This window comes from Topomyia yanbarensis, chromosome 2 (genome assembly GCF_030247195.1).
Source record: "Topomyia yanbarensis strain Yona2022 chromosome 2, ASM3024719v1, whole genome shotgun sequence".
In the NCBI taxonomy this organism is placed as follows: Eukaryota; Metazoa; Arthropoda; class Insecta; order Diptera; family Culicidae; genus Topomyia; species Topomyia yanbarensis.
The window spans coordinates 12,043,584-12,071,029 of NC_080671.1; the positions used below are offsets into that span (position 1 = coordinate 12,043,584).

The 27,446-nt window shown below is 36.8% G+C and overlaps 1 protein-coding gene across 1 annotated transcript; it reads right to left on the bottom strand.

The window, feature by feature from the left end:
- Nucleotides 1-2,071: 2,071 nt before the first annotated feature.
- On the bottom strand, nucleotides 2,072-27,446 carry LOC131679317 (homeobox protein E60). Its single transcript, XM_058960025.1, has 3 exons — nucleotides 27,431-27,446; nucleotides 27,200-27,342; nucleotides 2,072-3,202 (listed from the first exon to the last, which is right to left on the bottom strand). Exons 1-3 carry the CDS (start codon nucleotides 27,444-27,446, stop codon nucleotides 2,912-2,914), a joined length of 450 nt encoding a protein of 149 aa, XP_058816008.1. The 3' UTR covers nucleotides 2,072-2,911.

The window sequence follows — 27,446 nt, forward strand, 5'->3', positions numbered from 1 at the left end:
GGAAAGTACGTCAAGTGGGTCGGCATCTCCGGATTGGTACACGTCTCTACAAGCTTCAATATTAGCAATAGTTGTGAGAATACCAGTTACACAGCAGAGGTCGGCCAGTGAGCTAGCACCGGCAGCTAAGAAGCGGAAAAACGAACGAATAATTCGAAGAGAATCGGGATATCGTTGTGTAGAGAAATCTCGTCGCCGGAGTGTTCGTCGGAGTAGCTGAGAGTTAAATGACTCACGAAAACGGGCAGTATTACGAGAAATTCCGCTGCCGTGGAACTCTCAGCAACAGCTAGCAGATAAATATGAACGGGTGGTGTCAAGAAGGATAAGCGAAAGTGGTGGTAAAGAGATGAAAGTCAGCTCCTCTCTTTCGGTTCGCGTATCGGCAGGTGACGATATTTGCAACAGACCTGAGCAGGTCACGAAGGTTGGACAGTAAGCAAGATTCAGCAGCCATGAAAAACACGAAATATGGTAATCTTAACATACAGAGAGCAAGAGCACAGTCCCTTCTGAATAATACTTAACTGTAGCCCCAGAATAATGAGGATTGGGAGGAACAAGAGGTTTAGATTTAGTCTGTAGGCTTACTACAAACCATTGCAGCAAGAATCCGAAACTACGACGAGCCAGCAAGCAGTGGAGAAAGATTCCTCTTCGAAAACTAATTTGTTGAGGTGAAAGTTTCTATACCTTTTCTTTTATAAGAATCGTAAAAAATCAACCCTACCCCTTGAGAATTTTCTGCACACGAGCCTGATTGAAACTGTAGACAAATTGCGGGCCCCCAAAATCCAGGGGCTCCTGGCCCTGGCCCAATGTTCCCATGCGTAAAGACGATACTAGCAAAGAACATCACGGCTTTATACTGAATGGCAAGTCAACAATTAAACACTGTCAATCATATAAGACTACATTTGCTTCCTTAACAAAGTTGTTAGTTGAATTTCCAGTAACCATTGGACATTTTCACCACATATATCAACAGACAAACAAGACATTTGCCGAAAAAATGCACGAAAGTCTCATGGCTCCATCTTACGTTACGATATAAACAAGTCCATGGTGGATATGATAAACTTACCCGTCTGTAGTTCGATTAAAACGTTCTCCACGCAACTTCCTTCCACCTGTTAAAAGTAATCAACGACTACCACAGGGTAACACTGGTCGTAAAGTAAAATAAATTAAGACGCTAGATGAGTTCTACCCAATTCCATCATTGGTTAGTAGACCTGCCATACTGGATGTGGTATACGCCTCCAATGAAAGTCATTGCTTCAACCATAGAATTACTGCTCGATAAAAAACATTCGTGAGTACAGCTCATTATAGTGAGAAATAGAGTTATGAGTTTTTTTGGGGGGAGGTGGGGGTCACCTTCCAGTCCGGTAGCCATCAAAATGATTTACCCTGTTTCCAAACCGCTTCCAAAGTTGTACCATTACCGGAAGTCTAAATCCGAAAATACAAAGTTTCCTCGTGTTTCGATTCGCAACCTTGCTCGTAAGTACAAGCGTGCGTGTGCACACAAAGGTGAAAATTGCCAAAATATGTAAATGCCACGAACCAACTGAACAAAGATATTCAAAGTGAAAATAAAACTTTTCCAGGGAAGGGAAAAAGTTGCTCTGAAATAGTTACGATAATTGTCGCTGTTTTGATACTTACTCATGAAGTTGTTACATTGAAACAATCAACATAGTTCCGTGCCTGGTTTCCATTAGCAGCTTCAGAAACGATTCCGTTTGTTCACCAATCGCAGAACAGCACTCGTTATCAGTGAGCAAAAGAAATAAAGCTATTGAATATTAATCAGTTTCGATAAGTTTTTAGTAACTGTTTGTTGACATGAAAATGGGAAAAGTTTGTGTAGTGAATCGAACTATCTAAAACAAGCTTACAATTTGATGATTATTGCAGTGTAACATTCAATACCGAATAGGTACAAATTATCCACAAATCGCAAGAAATATTGGCAACACTGAAAGGAAAAAGAATTTCGGATACATTTCTATCAAGTGAAAAAGTTAAAAGATTTGTTTATTGCTAGCATTTTATTACAGGTTTGTCAAAATTGAATACTCTTCTCGAGATATTTGTTACAAGATTGCATTTCACTTGCTTTTGACTTGTGGTAAACGAAATAAATAAATAGGTCGAATTATTCCTAACCTCAAAACAAGCAAGTGTCGTTTTCATTATTTTTTAGTTACGAATGAACGCTTTTCAGCGACTGAATTTCGATAGTATTCGCAATACAAATGAGTACATATTTACACTAATCTACAAATTCGTTTATCTAATACTCAGCTTTAATAAGACTTACCTCGATGATACTGTTGATTTGCTTAAAATAACTCAGTTCGATTGCGGTTAGAGACTCGGGCTGCCATCTATTGATTGAGAAACATTTCACTGGTTTTAAATTGGGTTAAGTACAATAAAGTAGGACAGTTTGCAAACAGCTAGGAAGGAATAGTTATCTACAACATTGAAAAAAAACTATTAGCTACTAAAAATGTACATCATGTCTCCTATTAGTGAGTGATTTAACGTTACAATATCACAGATTTTCTATTACTTCCATCTTCAAATGTGATCAAATTGTCTGGTTTCGGTTGGTTTGGTGGAACAAAATAATCTTTTTGGGTTGAGATTTGAGATAGCATGGATGAGTGAAGCATTTCAACAAAGCTATTTACCAAACGCTCAGCTGCTTTCTTCAGTTCCTTTACTATAATAATTAGCTTAGTTTGAACTATTACTACTTGTTTATCAAACTTGTAGAAGGTTTTGTATTGTTTTTCTTTTGTTTTCAAAAATTTCACGAAAGGTATGCTGAATGGTGCACAATCTGATCCTGTTCACACATCATAGCCTACTATGTTGCCTACAACTGTCACGCTTGCTAGACGCTGGCGGCCGCCGCCGAACCGGTTCGAGATTCAGCCGCCGCAGCGGCAGCAGCCTGCATCTCCTGCAGTTCTTCCTCCTCCCGGGTCAGCGGCACCGTCGAGTGATTGTACAAACCTTGCGCCATCAGCTGCAGTGCGAGTGGGTTCTTCTGGCCGGAGGATTTTTTGATTTTCGCTCGCTTGTTCTGGAACCAGATTTTGATCTGGGCCTCGTTCAGGCCCAGTTCGGCACTCAGCGCCTGGCGGCGCCGCTCCGTCAGGTAGCGATTTTCGGCGAATTCGTGCTGGAAAGAGAGGGAGAGATGGTGGAAATGTAGCAAACCAAATTTGGTTAAATGACAATGATTAAACAAAACTTCCAATAACATAAATTGTAAAACACGTACATTAAAATTATGCGTAACTTTAACGAATATGTTCTATGATATTACCAAACTGAGCAGTTAACTATAGAAAAGCCTATATTTAGTTGGTATTTTGTTTAACAATATGTTTTGGGCCATAAAACGAAAACGGAGACCAGGCGATCAATGCATTGATTCTAGATGTAGTAATTCATATCGAAATTTAGGGATGTCCATTAAAAGGCTCAATTTTATATTTGGTCTGACCTGGTCTAAAGGTCGAACACGAAATAAGTGACACAGTCAATTCACAATCGAATCTGTCATAAGGCGAAACAAATTTTTTTAAGAAATTTTTAAATATATATTTTCTACGATTTACATATAATATAATATTTTTTGCGATATTTTTAAGAACTTTGGGTAAAGCGAATTGATCAAAACTTTTGTGTGTTATAATGTATCATTTCAATAACATTCTGTAATTTTTTTATGCAAAAATATTGACAAGCGACTCAGCGATGAAGATTTATGTATAACGTCTCTGGGAAAAACACAGTGTAACCTGCCATTCAAAAACTACTTAATTAATTTATTTCAAATTTTGCATACACATTCTATGTGAAAAATGCCTAACCCCTACGTTGGCCTAACTACCAATTTGCTAAGCAAATAAAATGCTAGTCAACTTGATTAAAATTTGTTGGTCTATCGCCCGAAGCCCACCTTTAAATTCGCATCGTATACATTTCACAGACGTAAGCAAATTCAAAGCAGAATCCCGTAAAATTAAGACAATTTGAGTAAATAAGAGAAAATTTAGCACAAGTCCAAGTGCAACTGTTGATTCAACCAGGTCAACGTGCTGAGACGCATTGTTTCTCAGTTGTTGGCCAATTGATTGAAATCCAATGTCTTACCGCAGTCGTTAAAGAGTTGGTACCTCAGGCTCTATTTTAGTTCAAATGTCTATAAGTTTCACACAAAAAGTTACATGGGGCAATTGATCTTTACTTTCTTCGTCAAAGATTTCTGCCAACATGGCGAAACAACTGAATACTTCACCGTGCGGCAAAGCCTTCTCCGAGAAAGCTATAAATGTCAGCCGGTAAACCGAAGAAGGTCACAACCTAACAGTAGCCTCAATCAACAAAAAACGGCCAGAACCAGGGCTGTACGGCAAAGTGCTGACGAACTCGATGGATGTGTTTAGACCGATGATGCAACTTATGCGAAAACCGGTTGTAAATAAATCCTGGGGTTCGAATTTCACAAGGCTATGCGGTCTCTAGCAGATTAAAGTTTGGTTTCGCGGATAAATTTTCGAAAAGAAAATATGATTTGGCAAGGAAATTGTTCCTGTGGCAAGAAAATCAGCATTATTGTTACAGATAAGACTAACTACTCGGAAGCATACTCTTCATTAAATCCCATGTTATGTTATGACCAGATCTATCCAGCAGCCATCACTACATGGACTTGCTGCAATGGTAGAACGACAATGAGGTCCAGCTCATCCCAAAAGAGCTGAATGCACAAACATCTCTCCAGTTCCGTCCATTAGAGATATATTGAATGGCATTGGTCGGAAGAAAAATTAATGGAATTAGCTTGCCAAGACCGTAACTGGTCGGCTGCTGATGGACGGCCAATGCGAGAATTCATTCAAAATAACGATAAATGAATTGTTTCAGTTATCGATCTGTTTGACTGCGCTAAATTGGAATCATTCTGAGGCATCATTTACGATATCGAAAATATTCCTGTCTTATGAGTACTTTTCAAGAGAAAAGCCAAACTTTTGCAGTCGCAACTGAAAGTCCAAATTATACTATTGATTTCGCACTGAATTAGAAATGATAACAAAATGGAGAAGCTGTAACAAGAACTATGAATTAAACTTACGGATATGAAACAAAAATTTGCGTTTAATAATTAAGATTTTAGTAGAATGTTGGTGAGTTGTTTTAGGAACTACCACTTAATTTCAGATTTCATTGTTCAAAATATTCTAAAAAATACGCAAATATTCTTTAAATTGCATCTGTTTAACAAGCTTTTCTTATGTCTTATCTGTTTGGGACATGATTAATTGCCCCAAAATGACAAGTATAACAAGTAGTTTTGCACCTCATTGATCATAACGAATCATGTATCGTGAAATAACTTTATCTTCAAAGATGTTGAAAGCGCACAAAGCCACTTGTCTTAACACTTTAAAGGGAACTGTTTTTAAGCGACCTGGTGGAATGTTACATTAAAGAGTTTTTTTTACCAAGTGTTCCGTTTTAATTCCACTGTTATAAAAAAATTGCGAGCCGTAGCCGAAATACGTATCTGTGATATTAAAGTACATGTATTTAAAACTACAAGTGTGTCTGTATAAAGCAATACAAGTGTAAAAATTTAAAATTAATTTCATTTCTTTATAACAAAGTGGAATTAAAAGGAAGACTTCTAAAAAAGGGTTCAACAGATTTAAGATTTTTGATTACTTGTACATTGTGCTTTGGCTTCGAACAATGTGTCATATTCCTACTATGTGAAATGCGTCTATTCGTTGGTACAAAGGCGGTGACAAAGATGTCGCACTAAAGAGAGGTTATTTGAGATTAGAAAACAGTCCTTATTATTGCTCAGACTCAGATTATACTAGAACATTGTTGTTTAAAACACCACAGTTTCACGATAAGTGAAATACTACCCCTATTACCTAAGAGAAGAATTGTTGAGCGTGAAATTAAAATAAATTAAAAATATCACCAATGTGCTAATCATGTGCTCTTCCTATGATATAATAGCTTAGGAGTTTTGAACGTTCAAAATCACGATTTTATTGATCAGATTTTCAATACTCAACAAGTATTCTGATCAACAAAGCATATTTAATGTGTCATTTTGGAAATCATACGTGACGCCACAAACTAATTATATCGACTCACAGTGAATAATGGAAGCCAATAAGAACCTTGCATATGAAACCTTCTCAAAAAATCATGTTTTGCATTCGTTGTCAATACTTTGAAATTTAAAAACTTAAACTAAGTAAAATGAGGTAAAATTGTCGAAGATTCCACAGAGCAATGATAGAATTTTGAGATTAAAATTGGTTACATAGGAACCCTGAGCAAAAATATATTTATAAAACGCTTTTAATCCACCTAACAGTGCACAGTGGTCCGAATCCAGAATTTAAGATGACAAAAACATTTGTGACTAAACTACCGGCTCTAGAGATTTCATGTCTTCGGAACAAATAATCTATGTCAATTGAGGCATCTTTTGAGGTGGGTGACATTAGGGTGGTCCTTATTGTTTGTACGATCTGAAAATTATTTTCGAAATAAGAAGAGATAGAACCAGTGTTGCTAAAAGAGCGAGAAACCAACACATCCACCTCGTTCGCCTGCGAGCGCGAGACTCACACTGTATGCTCCCTACTGCTGTACACACGTTTTCGAAGAACTCTCAAATATGTGACAGTCAGCACGAGCGGCAATTACGTTTGATTCATGTGAGTTATCTGCCTTCGCTATAAGCTCATGTGTCACTCGCACTCTTGTCGGCTCGCTAGATATCAGCTCCAACGAAGAGTGGGTTCCCATGATGGGACTCCTCAGCTGCGAGTTTTTGCTGCATGCCACCCACTCCCGTGTGCTAAGCACTCTTTATAGCTCTGAAGATGTTTATTAGAACAGCACGTATACACTCTTTTAGCAACTGGGAGCGCTCGTAAAGGAGCGAAGGGATCAGGTACGGCATTCTGATGAAATCCTAAAACAGCGCAAGCAAAATCTAACTAAACTAACAGTGCGCGCGTTCGCATTAAATTGTCATTGCATACATACGTTATCTGTCTATACAAATTTATGCCGGTCGTATTTAAAGAACAAATTAAATATATTGTTCTTCATATTTTTTTAAAAATATGTAATCAAATTATAAGTGCGGTGTCTTAAATAAAACTTGTCTTTTACGGGGCGTCTACTATAAAGTGCTCAAACTGAAAGTAATTTTGTTATAAGATTTTGATGGCAAGGTGACAATGGACCTCTGAACCCTTTCCATGTCGAGGAGTGCCGCAGCGGACATGATAACTCTTGATACAATTGTCTGAAATAGGAAATTCAATAAAAAAAAATTAAAACATAGACTTGTAGTTACTCGATGAACCAAAAAAATATAGAACAGTTGGAATTTCGGGAAATGGCATAAGATAAACCGAAAAATAAAATTCGTTCACTTTTCTTCAAAATAACGAAGAAGATTTTTGTATTCCATTTTCCCTTAGTTCATCGACTGACTACACATATTATGCATTCGCATAAAAATGTTGTTTGCGTCAAGAAGAATCAGTATTACCGAAAACAATGTTGTTCAGTCATGTTCAAATCTCCATTAGTACAAATTTATAAAACTTTTTCTATATATTTGTTGAAATGATCTAAATCCAAGATTATGTGTATTAATAAGAGAAGCAAGTGAATCACGATAGTAGGAATTAGTTCAGAGATATTTCGTTTCTATAGTCATTTTGATTTTCATTTAAATTCAGCATCTTCAAAATTTTCATTTTCAGAATTCCACCAAGACGCTCAAAGAGGAACGATTTTCATTTAAAGTTTGATTTTATTAATTACCCTAACTATTCTTTACAATTTGACTATTGATTCGATAATTTATCATCCCACATCCATGCTTTTCGTCAAATATAAATATTGAATCATCCTTTATACTATTCAATTATCATTAAAAATAACTTTTTTTATACTTAATTCGGCAAAACAACCCATTCGGGAAAATACCAGTCGGCAAAACAAACCCGGACCCTAGTTAATTCGTTATCTGGGAAAAACCAGCGTGAGAAGTTGACGAGCAAGTAAAAATTACAATTTCAATACTAGTATTGCTTGTGGCTTAAAAACTCGATTCGAACCATATTACGCACTTAACATTCTACTAATAAATTTATCTCATAGACTGGTTAGTTCGGCTGGCCTGTCTATGAGAGTATCATCTCTATAACTTCAAATACATGTGTTTTGGCAGCTCGCAGTTTTCAGTAGCAGCTTTATTACTCATACTTTTAAAGTGCAGCGTTCAGCTTCGTGGAAAGTGCGCAAAATCATTCACTTGAGATTTCTTCTAGCATAGTCTGCTGGCTGTATCAATTTTGGATTGTGAACGAATGCTTTAGAGTATATAACGCACGCTGTACTTTTCTTACAGCTGATAGATTTGCTCTGAGTCCGTCGTAATTTGGAGGACAGATAGCGTATGTTGGAATTGGTCACGAAATTTTCAACAAATTAAGTGCTTATGTTTAGAAATTCACTTTATGACGGTAGTCGATCTCCTACATACATATTCTCTAGAAGCCAATGTTTGTTAATGGATTTGAATTTTTGTAGTGAACCGCATTAAATGCGTTTATCTCGAAACGATGTATTTAATCCGAATATCAAGCACAGGTCTTGATCCGATTCATTTAATGCAAAATGTACAAGGAATGGTCATAGATGTATACTACCCATGATTGCATATTTGTTCCGTTTTCTATGGGATTTCCTATCTTTATGGGACTGACTTGCGATCATAGGCAATATAAGTCATAAAGAATTTTATAAATCTTGTGAAATGAAACAGGCCGCGGATTTGAAGTTCAAAGATGATGTCGTGCAGAGGTCGACGCGAGCCGCCATTTTGAATTTTGGAATGATAAAAAAATCAACCAATTCAGAAATTATACACTGAAAATATAAATTCGTAAATGGAAAAAATGATCGTGCAATGCACGATTTCATTCGTCATTTTCTGCATCGAAGTATTTTCGTGCATTGAAAATAGTAGATTTTGGTCATTTCATTCACAAATTTTCATTTTTTTTGCATTTTGCATATTAAGTGTACATTGTACGATATCGAAATTATTTTTCGTGAATGAAACGAAATGGTGTTATTTAAAAAAAGGTTTGTGTGTATTACTAACAATTTCGTTGTTTGCACGAATTTATTTTCGTTCATCTTAGAAAAGTTATCGTGTTCAATTATAAATAATTTCTTTTTATTCGATCTTTTAAGATCGATATTTGTATACCAATTTTTTTTTAATTAAGGGGATCAATCTGGCAAAATGAATTTTATTTCAAACAGCTCACCACTAAAATTTTCAAAATTTTTTTATAAAAATTAGTTTCACTCTTGGAGCAGCTATTCAATTCGATATTTTACGAAAATTATCTGCACAAAACAAATTCTTAGCGATTTATGCATATATTCATTCAGTGACATAACGTGAAGGCACAAAATTCCGCGCACCTAAGGAATGAGTAAAGCTAAATTCGTTATGAAAAATCAATCCAAATTGTTAGAGTTATGCAATAAATCCCACTGGCTAGCAATTTTATTATGTTACTATGGAAAATTATAACAACAGGAGAATTTAAACTGAATTACACAAAATTACAAAAATGAAAGATGTGTTGTTGCACCAAATTCCGCGCATCATATATTACACTGATTGAAATTCCGCGCACAGGTGCTTCAAATTCCGCGCAGAACATTATTTAGTAGGATTACAACAAAAGTGGAACCTCATCTAAATCTATAGGATTTTTATTAACGTATTGTAGAATACGAAAAACTACCTGAATAGAATTTTTACTCAATTTTAGGGTATCATTTGAATAAGGTTTACTTAGGTAACTGCGGTGAATATAATTTCCATTGAACCATGGTAAAGAATATATCCTTTGAATTGTTTCTTTTTGCTATGTGTTCGAAATGTGGATTAATTCATTATATTTATATCATTAGTTTTAGATTGGATTGGTATTTACACTGCAGTTCCCTTTCTTTCTGTTCTTCGTCAAAAGTTTTTTTACTTGCTCGTTTTTATCTGTTCTGTAGCTTTTTATTCAATCTCACTTCTCTTTTTTCTTTGTAAATTTATTTCAACATTTTTTTCTTCCTTGTAACCTCATCGAAATATTGCTGATAGACTAGTCGCAGCAAACGATAATTATCCTTTCATATTGTATTGAATTTACGTTTGCTGGTTTGTGACAAGTTTTATCAAAGGATTTTGCGATGTTACCGGTTCAGCAGGTTCTGTAATCAAATTTCTTCCAGTAACCGTTGGAAGCAGAAGTTTTGGAAGATTCGTACTAAACCAAAAACATAAAAGAGTATGGGTCAGACACATATACTCTTTTATCTCCCTGGTTTAGTTCGAATCTTTCATAACTCCGGCTCAATGTTTGAAGACAGGTTTGGTACTCTTCCAGATATGTTTGAATGTCGCTGAAAGAAACCTTTTATCCATTACCTTCCCGGAGTTTTCGCAGCTCTTTAGATGAAATGGTCAGTGTTAAGCCAGACTGGACAAATGTGACAAAATATTGTTTTCGAGAAAAACGAGTTTAAATTTTGAATACGTTATACTTTATTTTTTGCCATGATTCTTGTTTATGGTTACATTCTTCAAATCTGGCAAAAGTTGAATGTAGCTGAAGAAATTCTTTATCCAGTATTTTCATTATCTCATTTTTTGAAGTTTTGCGACCTAGTCCGGTCTGACTTAACACCGACCAAATGTCCTTGCCGGACCATAAGCAATGGTTTTTGACGTTTTCTAGAGTGTAATATATGTTTTTCTTGTTGGCTGAAACTACAATTTTTATGAGCGGAATTGGGTTCGCCTAAATTTAGTGCACCTTTTTCCGCGCACTGTAAGTTCACTGATAATACCCTAGAAAATACCTATTTATAAATGTGCTGGCCATTTTGGTCTTATGAATTGTAATTCAACACACTCTTTTTATTTTGTTGTTTACAAGTTTGAAAATGAAAATCAACCGTTTCGCTTCAAATTAGTTATACTGTCTACATTATGGTCTTAACGCAATCGCTTAGGAAATATGCAAATATGGCGGCCACAAGGACGAGCGATCTATTTTATTATTTTGCAGGTATATGAGCCACCAGAAAAAAAATTTCTCAGTCGGTATGGATAAACATAAGCAGCATATGTGTATACCATGTTCAATTATTTTAACAAGCCTGCTTCTGCAATTTGGCAAATAGCTCAGAGTGCGCGGAATTCTAAACTGCGCGGAATTATGTGCCTTTATGGTATTTGACAATAAAATTTCATTATTCCACAAAAAATCTCAAACTTCAATATAGGTATTTTTGCGTTTTAATGCGACCGCATTTCATTCGGATGCGTTTATGACTTCATTGTACAACAAGTGAACCGATGAATAGAGAATTTCCCGCGCCATTTCCTTTTCCGCTATACCAGTGTCATATCAACCTCAATCCATACGATACATCAGCTTCCATCAACGTTAATGTCCGTCAGCACCACGTCATCGTTCCATCAAGTTAAGTTGAATGCGTCTCTCGTTCACTCTTTCCGTACGTCAAAGCATTCCGTGCTGTTGATATTGTATGTGAATACCTCCATTTAACTGCATATAACTAATTTTGACGTTCCCTGACGTGCTGTATTGGTGACGAAAGCCAGACGTATTGTGCAATTCGATCTTCAAACAGCCGCGGCTTGGACTTTGTACATAAAATATCCGAATAAATTCATTTGCAGCATTCTTGGTCTACCAACGAAGAACGAAATGCGAGACGGGACGAGAGCGCTGGTGACTGCAAGAGTGCGAGTGCAGGCGAACGCCTTTAAGAGTGCGAGTGGATACGAGTGGGTTAAAGAGCGCGAGTGGCTACGAGTGGGAGTACGGACGAGTGGGAGCATGGGCGAGTGGGAGCTTAGGCGAGTGAGAGCATGGACGAGTGGTAGCAGCAGTAGGATTGAGCGCCATTGGGTGGGTGCGAACGAAAGAGTGGGTTTCAATATGTGCAATTTGAGTGGCTTTTGGCGACTGGAACTCGCAGAAATTCTACCCGGCTGGGGAGCGAACGAAAGAAAAGCATGTATGGAGAACACTCGGATACGAGTGTTGGGCGCAATGAGAACACGCGAATGAGAAATATAAGAGTTATTTTTACGAGTTCAGCAACACTGGATAGAACAATGCTTGAGCGTTTTTTCAAAACGTCATATCTGCAATGAGTTACTCTCTGTTTATACTTTCTCTTTCGATTTTTCCGGCGTCACTATAACACTTTTCACTTATTTTACAGTACAGATCGAAAGACGGTGGTTTTAACTAGCATATTATGCAAAGAGCTGAGGGATAAATGTTAAAGTAACCGAATTATTAACAGAAGAGAAAGTAAACAAAGAGAGTAACTCATTGCAGATATGACGTTTTGAAAAAACGCTCAAGAATGAAGTGTTCCGCAAAATTGTAGTACAACCTTTCTCAAGCAACTTTGCTGAGGACGTCATATTTGTAACTTTAATGGTTTTAATTTTACAGCTATTAAAATGTTGTGTGATAGGGTATCCCTAACAAAATCAGTTTTTTCGTCATAACTTTTTAAATAATTTTTTTCCGTCAATAGCGTCTTCACAAAACTTTTTGAGCTTATTGAGACGAATATTATTTACATAGACATATTTGAGATAGCTCATTTAGTTCAAAAGTTATGAGCATTTTTAGCAAAAAAACACAACCTTTTCAAATGTTGATATCTTAAAATGGAGCAAGTTAAATTGATCTCTTCTTTTTGCAATCGAAAGATCACAATTGATAGTATGTTTTATGAAAAAATCTCAGAGGTCATTTTTGTTTAACTCATTTTATTTTAGTTTGAATATTGAGAATATTACTACTATTTGTAGCATTAAAAGTGAAACGGTCAGTGTAACCTAGCAACTATTTTGAAAATAAGATCAGATATTTAAACAAAATCTCAAATAAAACTGCCCAAGTGTGGCAAAGGGCCCACTGAGTTGTTATTTCTCATGTAGCCGTGTATCAATCCATCTGAACAGCGGAGAACGTAGTGTGATGTTTGGCTAGCCATCCTAGTCACACATATTTTAATTTACAGTATCAACTTTGTTAGCTATTTTCGGAAAATTTATGAATAAGAGAAACGAAAGATGTTAAAATCGAAAAACATATAGGTATTCTAAAGTTAATCATTCGTAAACTTAGAACGGAAAGCTAGAGCTAGGCAGGATCATATAGGCATGATCGAACGGAAATGTTAAGAATCGGTGGTCGATGACGACGTTTTGAGAAGGAAACACCAAAGTGGCGTGTTGGAAAGACGACAAATCGTTAAAGAAAAGATCGAGCCTTCGAATTAATGAAACCATTACCCAGTGGAGGCAATTTCAATGATGGCAACGCGACAAGAAAAGTTTTTGATGAATGGAGTTTGTGAGATCACGGGTTTGAATGCAGATTTATTGGAACGATTGGGTATCATTCGCGCCGTTACCATTTAGCAAAGCAAAAATAAACTCCCAAGTTTTTGCAGGCTATTTGGAAGCAACGAGAATGATTTACGATCACGAGTACGGTTGGTTCCTCTATCTCCAACCCTTCATAAACTTTTGGTACTTGGTTCGTCTATCGTCAAGCATGCTTTTCTTCCTGTTGGTAGCGTAAATATGTTCCATGTTGATGTCCGAATCTCTTTCAAAAACGAAAATATCAAAAAACCAACACAATACTCTTGTTCAACATTAATTTTTACGTAAGAAACAACTCACTTGATGTTTTTTTACGTTGATTAAATGTAATGTACTGAGGACGAAAGACAATTCGTTTCCGCAGAACAACACACAACACGCGAAAACATAAACGACGTCGTAACTAATACAGCTGATTCACGGCAACAGCCCAAATGATAGTCGTCTACGATGCTTTCTACCGTGTGTCTAATTCACGCAACACGAGCTACCTCTGCAATAACATTGCAAAGATACTTATTGTACACCCGTACCTGTTTGACCCCATTCTACTCTATGTATTTCTATGGTTTTCTCGAAACTTGCGGATAGACATATTCCTCGTTTCTAAAGCCTTTTCACTGAGGCATTAGAAACGAGGAATAAGTCTATCGGCAAGTTTCGAGAAAACCATTCAAGAAAATTTAGCGGCGTTGCCAATATTAAAGATTATTAAATTATTAAATATTAAAAAAAAAATTGCTGCTTACTTCGGACCAAGGTGCGGAAAACTCGCTCACCGCCATGAGCGTACATGAATTTGTTTCCTTATACATCGTCGGGGGTTTACACTCTCGTTAAAAAGATACAGACCCACACAACTCGTTCCGCATCACACCGTATGCGATTACGAAAAGAGAGAGAATCGGAAATCGCAAAATTTTTTAACGCGTTCCACATTGCCGATGCAGTGACGTAATGAGTGCCATCGAACATATTCGGCAGCGAACATGTTCGTTCGGAAAAATGATCCAAATCTTCGTGCGCAATCCTGAAACTGAACGATTGAAATATATGGCTGGCCTGAAAATATCGGTAGGAGTCAGTGTCCGCCTGGACACCGCACGGAGTGGCAATTCCTGCTGTGTAGGTTCAACTCGCAGTCATTTCCTTGCTGCGTGTTAATTTTATCATGCGCTATACATGTTATCGCTCGTGTTGAACTCTACCATTGTATGCACAAATGCCGTACTTGCGATGTAGACAAGATGTGTAGTAATGTAAATTGGGTTAGATTTGTTTGGATTTAGTTTAATTTTCAATGTTCAGGCGCGTTCGGCTCCTTTCATGCGCTACATTCGAGAGGAAACTTAGATTTGTCTTCTTTTCTATGCCAATAAATAATCTCGAAAGTTGTGCGTTTTATAGCGTATCATTGCGCTACTTTCGGTGATATGCATTTGTATAGAATTGACAAAATATCGATTGTCGCTGATCAATTTTCTTGTTTTTAGCTGTAATGATAATATCTTTTGCTTCAATCATATGATTATCCACGTTTAGGTGGTTTTGGCTTGAGACGAAGCTGGCCCAGGTTATAACTCAAATTGATGTCAAAATAAATTAAGTGATAACAGTTTCGGTTGAAACCTGACTCAGTTTCGAGATCAAACAAAAACGCATTCGTGCTAAGGCATACGAGTCCGGCGCATAAAGTTCATACCTTTTTATGTGCATGAAATTAGGTGTGAATAAACAGATAGAAAGGGAATCATATGTATCAACTAATAACAATATCATACAATATAATAGATAAATCGAAATTTTAAAAACAGTTTACCAAACGAAATTTTCACTGAAATGCTGTTAAGTTTATTAAGTTTCTTGGAACTAATAATTGGAATGTGGATTGCGTGAAATTTAGTAACAAGGATCACCGTTCTGGCGAAGTAACTATTGGTGTTTGCTTCAGGCAAGATTTGTTCACAAACATATATAAGGCGAGTAACTAGGACTATAACCATTCATTTATGCGCTTACAATTGTATTATCTATAGCACTGCAGTTATTGATATTAGTCTGAAAGGATTCCGCTGGAGCAGTGCTGCCAGAGACATTTTCAGTTAGCAGTGAAAATAAAATTTGTAGATATTTTCGTTATATTGTATTATTATTGAAAACTGATAAAAACACATAAACGTAGACTATCTTTGTCTTTTTTTCCTGTGCTATGGGCTATTGAACAATTTGGCAGCCCATAGCACTCTGATAGAAGCATCACTCTTAATAATCAGAGGTTTTTAGTGTTTCTTGATACAAACAAATCAAAAAAAAAATTAGCATGAAAGGTTTCGAGTGATCGGTGTGAATGAATTTGTTTATAGACATCATTCAAAAACCGGGGATGGAAAACGTGTGCAATTTACGTAGCCATGTATTTTTCCAATCATAATAACTGGCCAACAACATTTCGATCCGCCTCAAATTGTTTAAAATTACACTATTTTCAAATCGATTGGAATTTATGAATCGGACAAGATCGGTTGAGTTTGAATCTAATATTAATAGAAGACCCCATGTTATATAATACTTTCAGAGAAAATTGGTTATATCTCACGGTATAAAGATACTTTCCTAAGATTCAAATTTGAAAAATGATACATGGTTAATTTTACGAAGATGCGAATTTTAATCCAGGTCGCAATTCTATGATTGTGAGTATTGTGCGAATTATATTAGAATTTAAACTATACTGTTCTCATTAGGGTCAGACCCAAAAAAATGTGAAAAGCCTTCAGGCAGCACAGAAAAGCTGTAAGGAAAACTTGGAGTCTCAAACCGAATTACATCTTTGAGTTTATATAAAAAAATCTATGTTTAATAATCTTCTTGTGTGGTGTCAGATGGAAGAAGTGACGACGATCCTGTAAAAGCTTAGCTATCTGCTGACAATGGTGTTCATTGCGATAACTGAGGCACTTACGACACAGAACTGCGTAGAACTGAAGAACTTATAAATACTATCAATATGGACAGTCTTCGGCTATCTTTTCCAAGCAACTGGATTTTTGCAAAGATTCTAGGGGAATTCTATTGTGCTTCGGAAAGTAAACATTGAGTAGTAGCTTATTACTGAAAGAGGAGCACATACCACAGAGAACAGACGTCCATCTTTAGCGTTCAACTTGTGTAAAAATCACTAACGTTATCGAAGCTAATTGGGATATCTCAACCCGGTGCGTTACTGTAGTCATATTTTTAGTGACCGAGCTCGATAGATTGAAAATCGAATTGTTAAGCCTGAAGATATTTAGGTTTGAAGGAAACCATTTTTGTTTGTAAAAATCACTTTCAACTGTCCAAACAAAAGGTTCTTTTGAATTTTTTTTTTCCAGAAATAGTCTTATTATCCTGTGTAGCGCATTCCTCTGTATTTGACTCCTAAAGTGCACAGACTCTGGGTCTTACTATGTAAATTGATTCCGTTAGACACTAGTTACACTGTTAACAGTTATATTATATATAAATAATACATCGCTATGCATTGTAATCAATAAATATAACACGTATAGCATAAAATATAGTTAACCCTTAAATGCATTACGCTGCTTTAAAACAATATTACCCAAACCTTTCAAAATTATCACAGTAATGTATTGAAACTATGAAAGAACTTTCACAAAATAAAATAAAAAGAATTATTTGCGCCTTTGAGGGTTAATATGACTCCCATGTTTGGAAATAAAGTAACATGTGATATCAATTGATACAAAAAATATCTATTGCGCATTTTTAAAAGACCTATTATGTACAACAATAATGTTGTCAAAAACGGAATCCATTTGTTCGCCAAAATCTGAGTGTACCGAAAAGGGAGCATGCAAAAATCGGAACGTGCCAAAAACGCAATCTTACTGTACTATCATTGAACAGCTTCCAAGAAACATAAAACACACATATCGTCAATACTTCCTCCATTCCATTACACGTTGAATAACCTTGTCAATACGCTCCAGTATTGACAAAACAACTGAACGTGTAAGGACCGCTAATATGGAACACAAACAAGATCAAACATTCTTCACTAGTATATATGATGATTGACAGCAGGAAAAACAAAAAGCACCACAAAAAGGGAAAGCAATCAAAAACAATATTTAGAAAACAATATTTAGAACAGATGGATAAATCGTCGTACACGGAACATCACGTTCCAGATTCATTCTTGACCGCTCATCATTCCGAATTAGATCCACATAACATCACTGTGAACAGTCTAGTGAAAGAAACCGATTCCACGCACCCCGGCTTGGTCACAAAGTCAACTTACTGTACTATCATACTACAAATTATGCAAAACATCAAACTGTCTTGAAAACAAAAACTCCAAAGTCTGTTAATGATTAGCGGCTCTTAAGCGTTCAATAATCCATTGTGGTATAACAAAGTTGGGTTGACGATGTGCATCAAAAATATTGAACGCGTAAAGTCCGCTATTCATTTATACCTATGTGGAATATGAATGATATACAAAGGGACAATCTGCTCGCTTAGCAAATTACAAACACGCACATGCACTCGACTGACACTACACCACTCCATCGATACAAAACACCGCGGTAGCGTCAATGCAAACAATCGCAATCACCGCTACCGCTCGCATGCGGTGGGAATTGAATCGATTTTCGATTTAGGCGAACATAGATCGCGATCCAAATTTTTGAGGAAGAATCGCATTGCCGAACGGATCCGCTCATCATTATTCGGATACAAACCCGAACATGTATCGGAAAGAACCTAAATCGCAACGATCCAAGGTGAGCGTAAGAGAGAAAAAATACGAACATGTGAGCTACCATATTCGCTTGGCTTTAGCCGATCGGGAGCTCAACAGATGACACTCATAAACAAGAAAGACAGAATAAAGCATCGGAGGTGGGTGAGTGCGCGTGAGCCTTGAGTGAGCATAAAACGATGCGATTCTTCCTATCCTTGCTTCGGACCCTATGATCTTGTTGAAAAATAGGTCAAATAATGTTCCAGATTTCTAGATCTTCCGGATGCTACCCGGATCTTGATTACTCGTGACAAATTAACAGCATACATGGGCCTTTCGCCGCACTTAAGCAGGGTGCTGGGAAGGTTTTCCGATTCCCAAATGGATTCTACCAAGGCTGTGACTAAAATAATAATTCAGCGGACTCTTCGCCACATTATGACGTAGTGCTGGAAAGGTTTTCCGCGGCTCAGGCGGAACGAAATACATCGGAAACAACTCAGCGGGCCCTTCGTCACACTCGAGAGGTTTTATTTGAGATGTTGTTTATCTATCTGATGTTATTTTAAAAATAGTTGCTAGGTTACACTGACCGTTCTACTTTTAATGCTACAAATAGTAGTAATATTCTTAACATTCAAACTAAAATAAAATGAGTTAAACAAAAATGACCTCTGAGATTTTTTCATAAAATATACTGTCAATTGTGATCTTTCGAATGCAAAAAGAAGAAATCAATTTCACTTGCTCCATTTTAAGATATCAACATTTGAAAAGGTTGTGTTTTTTTGCTAAAAATGCTCATAACTTTTGAACTAAATGAGCTATCTCAAATATGTCTATATAAATAATATTCGTCTCAATAAGCTCTAAAAGTTTTGTGAAGACGCTATTGGCGGAAAAAAATTATTTAAAAAGTTATAACGAAAAAACTGATTTTGTTAGGGATACCCTATCACACAACATTTTAATACCTGTAAAATTAAAACCAATAAAGTTACAAATATGACGTCCTAAGCAAAGTTGCTTGAAAAAGGTTTCGCTACAATTTTTCGCAACACTTCATTGCTCTATCTCTTCTTATTTCGAAAATAATTTTCAGATCGTACAAACAATAAGGACCACCCTAATGTCACCCATCTCAAAAGATGACCCAATTGACATAGATTATTTGTTCCGAAGACATGAAATCTCTAGAACCAGTAGTTTAGTCACAAATGTTTTTGTCATCCTAAATTCTGGATTCGGACCACTGTGCAGTGTGATGACATTTCTTATAACACTTAGAATTCCTTCTTCGGATATTGTATCGATCAAATTATCTTGGGACAACATCATTGCGAAAAATTTCGAAAGTTAAGTAAAATCAAGGACAAAGCGAAAAAAACTCCCTTTTATATAGGCAGACAATCGACTTATTACTAATGCTTTGCGAATAAAATATTTAAGTTCTTCATGCAATGCATTATTAATGGAGAAACTTAATTCCCTTAAGGGACTGTATATGCTGTGCTAAGCCAAACAATAAAAAAAATTCTTGAGTATATTTGAAGTAGACATATATCCAAGATAGAGTTTATTCAAATTTTCATGGCGATCTGTGGACTAGAACTGAAATTGAAGCCCTTGATAACACGCAACCTCAACGCGAATATTTCGATATCGACTTTTTCTAAAAATGACCTCGCAATGAGCAACATATTTTAGATACCGTTGGACTCACAATAACTAATGATTAAACAAAGGATTTTAAATTGCATCATAATTATTAATCCTAATGCCCAAAAACAAATTATCAAGCACTCAATATCTGATTTTAAAAAGGAATCTTTACCATTACTGAGTGTACTGAAAACTTTAACTGAGTTTTTCTAGAAATCACATTTTTTCGATAACCAGAAATATAACTCGAACAAATGATTGTAACCAAATTCGACCACCAATACTGATTTTCAATAGATAAGATTTTACGTATTACGTATTGTACAATGTTCATTTTTAATTCAAAATTTCGAACCTCTCCCGAAATTTTTTCTCCTGGCCGCTCCTGCTAACAATATCGAAAAAGTCGAGTTTTGTAGCTTATATCACCAGATAAATCGAAGAATATATCACAACAATCTTTCATATAGCCTTTTAAGATTATAACGAACAATATTACCAGAAAACTGCTTTTAACCATTTCTGTAGCACGTTCAAATAAAAAATTCAAACCAAAAATACATATTTTTTTAGAAAACCGCAGAAAAAAGTTACGGAAATCGAATATTTCATACTATGTTGCGTTTCGGCTTCGCCTCATCAGAAACCGACACTAACACATTGTCGGAATAGATTAGCGCCGGCTTGACGCAAAAATATAGCATAATCGAATATTTGTTGTTTCATTAATTTCATCCAGAATTACGAACTGCACTTTTCCCTCCAATTATGTGTTACAGTAAAGAAATTGTCCTTGACTTCGCCATTTTGTGAAGTTTTACAAGGAAAATTTTATTTTAACTTTTTAAATGTGTTCATAAATATACGTAGGGCCAACCCAGTGCTATTCGGACCTACCTAAGCGAATCGCCCTTTCAGGTGGATAGATGTGAAAGAATTTAACGGTCAAAGATCCTAATTGATAGTTTCAAATTTCAAGTACATTTTGGTGCCATAAAAGTTCATTTGCACCATTCCATGGCAACGCTAAGCGACGATTTGCATCCTTTTACAATATAGGGGTAATTCGGACCCTCGGAAAAACTCCTTAAGAAGTCAAAAAAAAAATTGCGCTACGAAAACAATCTGGTTAGCCACAGCTGTCGATTGACGCATCATGTATTTTCTTTGCTGTGGCGTTGCAATAGTGTGCGCCGCTGAACAGTGCTTGATGGAATTGGCGGTCCGGATAGCCCCGTACGCTCATTTCCCACAAAAGTTGTGAGCGTCTTGAAAATATCTGTTGTTTCACCCAAACAAAAAATATTTCATAAAATAGGACTCTCAATCTTTCCAAAACCAAAATTTGTTACTTTAATAACGGTTTTGACATTATTTTTGATTTGAATATGGCAAAAAAACGAAACACGTTGTATTTTCATTCTAAAAAAAACGAATTATTAGGTTCAGCTGTCAAAATTATGTTTTAGAATAGCGGTTCCACGAATATCCACTAGAATTTACTTAAATTTGATATCCGACTTTGCTCGGGTAGTCAGTAGCAGTCAGCATATTGCGCAAGATTGGTTGGATTCGATCATGGAAGCAGTCTGACAGCATACCTGGTAAATTTGGACTGGATATATTCCAGCCTCGATAACCAATCATACAGTTGAGGACTCTACACTACCCGATCGGAATGAAATAACAAGAATATTACGAAATGCAATTTTTCTAACATTTTGTGTTATAAATTTGGTTTCGTTAATAGTTAAAATATCGGCAAATTATAACAAGTAACAAAACGAGACATTGTTTTGAAACCTTTTTGTTATGTGTTTCTGACCGGTAATGGCGGCTGTGCCAATAACTGATCATACTAACTGGAAACAGGGTGACTGTGACACTTTGATACGCTTATGGTCAGCAAATTAAGAACGTACTGTTCAGTAAATTAATTGATAAGCACTTGTAACTCTAAAAAACTGAGGTGAGACAACATGTTCAGAAAAATTTGCAAACTCTCCGCATATAAAATTCTTCCTCGGTACAAATTAGAGGTCATTGAAAAAACGCGTAGAGCAATGTGCTCATATTGCTTCCTTGAGGTACTCCAGATAAGTTAGTGAAATTTTCACCGCCATTACGTGGTTCCACAGAGACCGATCGATCGACTAGGTATGATTCAAACCATCAATGGCAGATAAATGAAAATGAAAAAACAAATCAGATTAGGACGCAGAAAACAATGTAAAAATGTTTTCTCGACTATAACGATAATTGTACTTTTTAAATTTTCTGATAGTACAAAGGCTTTAGACTCAAAAGTTTTGTCAGTTTGCTTATAACTAATTTCTGATGTAGTAACAAATTAACTATGACTCTATCCCGCCATATGCAAAGCATAAGCATAAGCATAAGCATAAGAGATCGCCCGTAGTTGCTACTCCGTTATTGACCAGAACCAAATTAGGTTGCAAAATGTTGATTGGAACACCATGCTTGGGAATAACATGATGAGCCACATTGTACAATCTATTCCGATCCCTGCATGCTGATCAATACCGACGCCGGCCACGTCCGAATGCAGATCTTCTGGGAAAGGAAGGAATGTTAGTCCGATACATGTTGCTACTAGAGACCTAGGAATCCTCTGCATCTCCACATGTATCACGGGAAGGGGAGAGTTGTTAGTAAGTGTGCCAATAGCGTTATCATGTAATAATTGCTCTGGGCAGCCGGCTGCCGAGAATTTGGGAAATTTATCATTTGTTGTATTAATACGATTAGCAAAATAAGCAACTTGAACTCCGGATAGCCGGCTATAAGGAGCACTGCTTATATTTTTTAATAATATTCAATCACGCGACGAATTTATTCGTGGTTTCTATCGTGTCGGTGCTGATTTTACCCGGCGATCGTTTGAATAAAATGAGGAATCTTATACCGAAGGTTCATCAGACTCTTCCATAGGTGTCGCGGAGTTGGTGGTTTGGAAGGAAATAGGGTCTAAGATTCGCTCCAAGCAAGCGATGCGACCTGTAAAGCATAGTTTATTAGGGATCATCCATAAATGAGGTAGCATTTTTTGAGTAATTTTTACCACCCCCCTCCCCATCGTAGCATTTCGTCACAAACCTCTAAATACCCCCGGGTAATTACGTAGCTCGACGGTAACTCTCCCCCCTGTCCCCGTGATTTTTTTTAAATAAAAACCGATGTTAGTTATTCCCCTTTGAAAAAGCTACATACCCTGACATGACTCCCTACCCTCCCGTCGTCACACATCATCACAAAATGCAAAACTCTCCTCTCTTCCATATAATGCTACGTCATTTATGGATGATCCCTTAGTTTGTAGTTCAGTTAGTTTTCGAAAACACGATCGCTCGAAAAAGATCTTGTTTAGTTTTTTGTTCTTTTAAAATCTGGGTAGCCAGCTACCGAGAGTATCCTATGTTTTCTAAACAAAAGCAATTTCAACTCCACACAGCCGATCGTGGGAGTATTGCCCAGAAAAACTAATCTTATCTGCTTAATGGGCCGGATCACTATTTATTGCGACATTATTTAGACTAACTTCGCTATTCCTTCTCTACGATATATTTTTTGGGTTGAAAACTATCGAGTGATAACACTTTATACAGACAAAGAGTTATGATAGCTCTAGATGTTATAAATCAGCGAAAGTGTTTCCTGATTCTAATATCGGATTGTTTGTGAAATACATGTATACGAACGATTATATCGAACATTGAAGGGAAATACAAAGGATCGTTAACCTGATGGACGGGCTTGTTACCAAAAACGGAACTTGAAATTTGATTCATTAAAACAGACGCGGCGAATTTTCAGTACGTATTGATCCGCGTTCATCGATACTAGTCAAATTAAAGTCTTATTGGAGCTGATTATTCACTTACCAATAGCTTTTTCAATATAATAAACTTTCCCCAAAAGTTGAACAAAATCTATTTTCACACATCGTCGAATCTCCTGTGTATTGAAAATGTCCAAAACTATTGATTGTCAACTGCCAATAACTTTCCCTTCAATATAAAACACTCCCGAAAAGTTGACAAAAAGTTGAATCTTAACTATGACTCTATCCCGCCATATGCAAGGAGAAAAACTCCCATACCTTTAGTTTATTAAATTTCTACTTAACTACTTCATGTACACGGTGTTTAGAAACTAAAACGTGTTTAAACAGCTATAATTTTTGTTGTACGAGAGATTATCCCACGAAAATAGGTAAAACTAGTAAGTGTGACTATTACCATTCATTTGAGAGGTGCGCAGTTATAAATATTAACTGTTGAACTGAAGTTATTGCTTTTAGTCTGATAGAATTCTGTTGGAGCAGTGCTGCCAGAGACAGTTTCAGTTATCGGTGGAAAATGAAATTTTGAAATATCTTTGTTGTCTTGCAATATTATTGAAAACTGATTAAATCAACCAATTTAAATTGTCTTCGACAATCTTTTCCATGCATTTGGACTATTGTAAATATACTATAAGCATCGTATCGAGCCTCGGAAAGTAAAATCTGAGCAGCAATGCAACAGCAACATTGATAAAAAACATATTTTAGTGTATTTTTATCCCGGCAGTATTAAGGAAAATAGTTGTTTAACTCTGTGTTCCATAGAAAAAAGTAGGGCGTGAAATTGTTAACTCCGTCTTCGCATCTTTCAACAAAAACGGCCCGCCACATTTACACCAATATGACCGTAGATAAAACAAAACGGGGTCTACATCTATCTATTTGCCACACAATGAATCTCCTTCTGGTGATTTTAAAAGGGGGGGTGTATCATACTGGGGCAGAAATAGGTTTCTACTCAGAAACGGCAGTGATGCAAATGCCGCCACATAATTTAGGGCACCGAATCGATGGAATACAGTAGAAATCTACAGATACGATGTAGGAAATCGTCCAACATTTGCACGCTCTGGCAGGGAAGAGGCGTTAGATGTAACTCTCTTCTGTTGGCAAACTAGCTCGTACCAAACGAGCTCAAACTGTGGTTATCTGATCATAAGTCTTGCATCATTTGAACGTCTCACTAGATATTGTCACATATCGCAATCCCAACTCTACGAACTGGGACCTGTACGAAGAGGGTTTGGCGACTAGGTTTTGTGGGTATTTCCAACAATTGAATATCCAAGTGGCTTAATTAAGTATAAAACAAACTCACTCATAGTAACAGCATATCAATAGGTATGTCCACTTAGTGCTATACGTGCTTCTAAAGAAACCCCTTGGTGGAATGCCGAACGTGCTTGACTCAAAATGTATTGTAGAAGAATTCACAATCTCAGAAGCAGATACGGATGAGAGGCTTTTGGATTAGATCATAAAGCGTGCACAAAACCACTCGATCTTCTGAGCGAACTGGTTGGAATAGCTGCGCTGCACAAATATCTGAACCCTCAACAAGACTGGTAGATTAAAAAGGATGTACTACCCAACTCTGTTTTTGGAACACACACTTTTTAGGCTGTACGGAGCCAACTGCTCCTGAGTTTTTTTAGTTAGGTCTGATTCTAGGACAGTTGCTCGTATAATTGTGACAACCGAATGGATCAAATGGGCGATTGGAAGTTTTTCTCAATATAAGTCTTGGGTAAAAGATGATATCATTCCAGTTCTACTATAAAGAGGATATGAAAACTTTAAACATATTTTGAAAAAAGTTCTTCTTATAATCTTGCAACAGGATGCATTCCATAAGTGTGGTGGGAAATAACTATCAATTTCATTGCCAAAGGAGGCCTCGTCACTTATGAGGAGGCAAAGAGCTTTAGACCGATCAGTCTGACCTCCTTCCTTCCCAAATCAGTGGAACGTTTATTCGACCACTACATTCGGGGCGTTAGCTTGGGCGAGCACCCGCTGCATGCAATGCAGCGGGCATATCAGCGGGGGAGGTTTACTACCACCCTGTTACATAATGTTGTCTACATGTTTAACAAAAGCAATCAAGTTTAAACGATTTCTTGATATTGAAGCTGCTTTTAACATAAATCACGAACTGGATACACGCAATGCTTAGCAACCGACATCTGTGCGCATCGTTAAGACAAGTAGAGATTAGGAAACTAAGTGTCTGCGGATGTTCTCAAGGTTGTGTGCTGTCATCACTCTTATGGAACCTTGTCGCCGATGGCTTGTTGAGGAAACTTATTTTTTATTTCCGACATATGGTTTTTCCGATGATTATCATATAATGATCGCCAGTATTAGCATTGACACACTTTTCAAATTGATGCAGCAAGCCTTATGTATTGTTGAGCAATGATGTCTTCAGATTGGACTATCACTTAATCCAAATAAAACATCAATGGTGATTTTCACCAAACGAAGGATTACAACCGGAGTTTGTCCGTTGCCGTTCTTTGACTCCGAAATTATTGTCGTAGATCAAGTTAAGAACTTTGGGGTCATTCTTTTCCAAGCACAATGACAGCATTCTAGTCAGGGTACTGACTGGACATTGCAAACTCAATTATCGCATGGTTACTATTCAGCGTACTGAGTATTATTCTGTGATCTTTGTAAATCCGATTACGGAACTTCATATAATTTGATATGTAACTGCCCTGCAGTAATGCAAGAGAGTATCTGGATTTTTGGTTCTCCATATTTAGATGAAGCTAAAAGCTCCCTGTACGGAGCTAAAACTCAAGGATATGTCATTGTTGCTAGCCCAGCGTGGTAACGAGCTATAGACTTATTTACGATTTGGCACGAGACAAATCTCTGAATAACATGGGAAATTTCATTTCTTGCGCGACATCACTCAGGACTAGGGGTTTACTCAAAAACACAAATAGTGTTTTCGGTTTTGAAGCTGGCGTCAATCAGTGACAATCAGTTAGTGTCGGATTGTGATGACCCGAAATCAAAACGCAAATTCCATAACTAACGGGGAACGTGTCAAACGAGCCAATATATTCTGATTCCTGATATAATGTATCTGACACCTTAAATAGTAAGAATCGAAAAAAAAACTTTAATGAAAAAGGAGCTTAAATTGTTAGTCAAAATCAGAATTTATATTCTACCAGGACATAAGTTCGGACCGTATTGTATACCATTAATCGACAGTGTTCATATAGTTTCCAATCATCGAATTCAGACATACTTTACTCTCCCATATACACGCAAAATCAACACAAAAACTCACCTTCAGCCTCGCCAGCTGGGGTCCACTGAAGGCAGTCCGCGGTCGCTTATCGTCCGCCAGAGCACTTGAACTGCTAGTACTGCTGGCGTTGCTGGCTGGCACCTTCTCGCTGGGACTCTTCTTTGGTTTACGCGTTCGGGGACCTGTAAGTGAAAGCAGAAGGGGAAAAACACCAAATCAAATTTAATCATTAAATGCACCACACTTCCGTCCGCACGCATCATAACCCACTCTCGTTAGGTTGCAT

What these genes read in the sequence shown, in the direction of transcription:
- LOC131679317 (XM_058960025.1), bottom strand. An exon ending in CCCAGCTGGCGAGGCTGAAG is followed by an intron (nt 3,203 to 27,199) that starts GTGAGTTTTTGT and finishes CTCTCTTTCCAG; the next exon opens with CACGAATTCGCCGAAAATCG.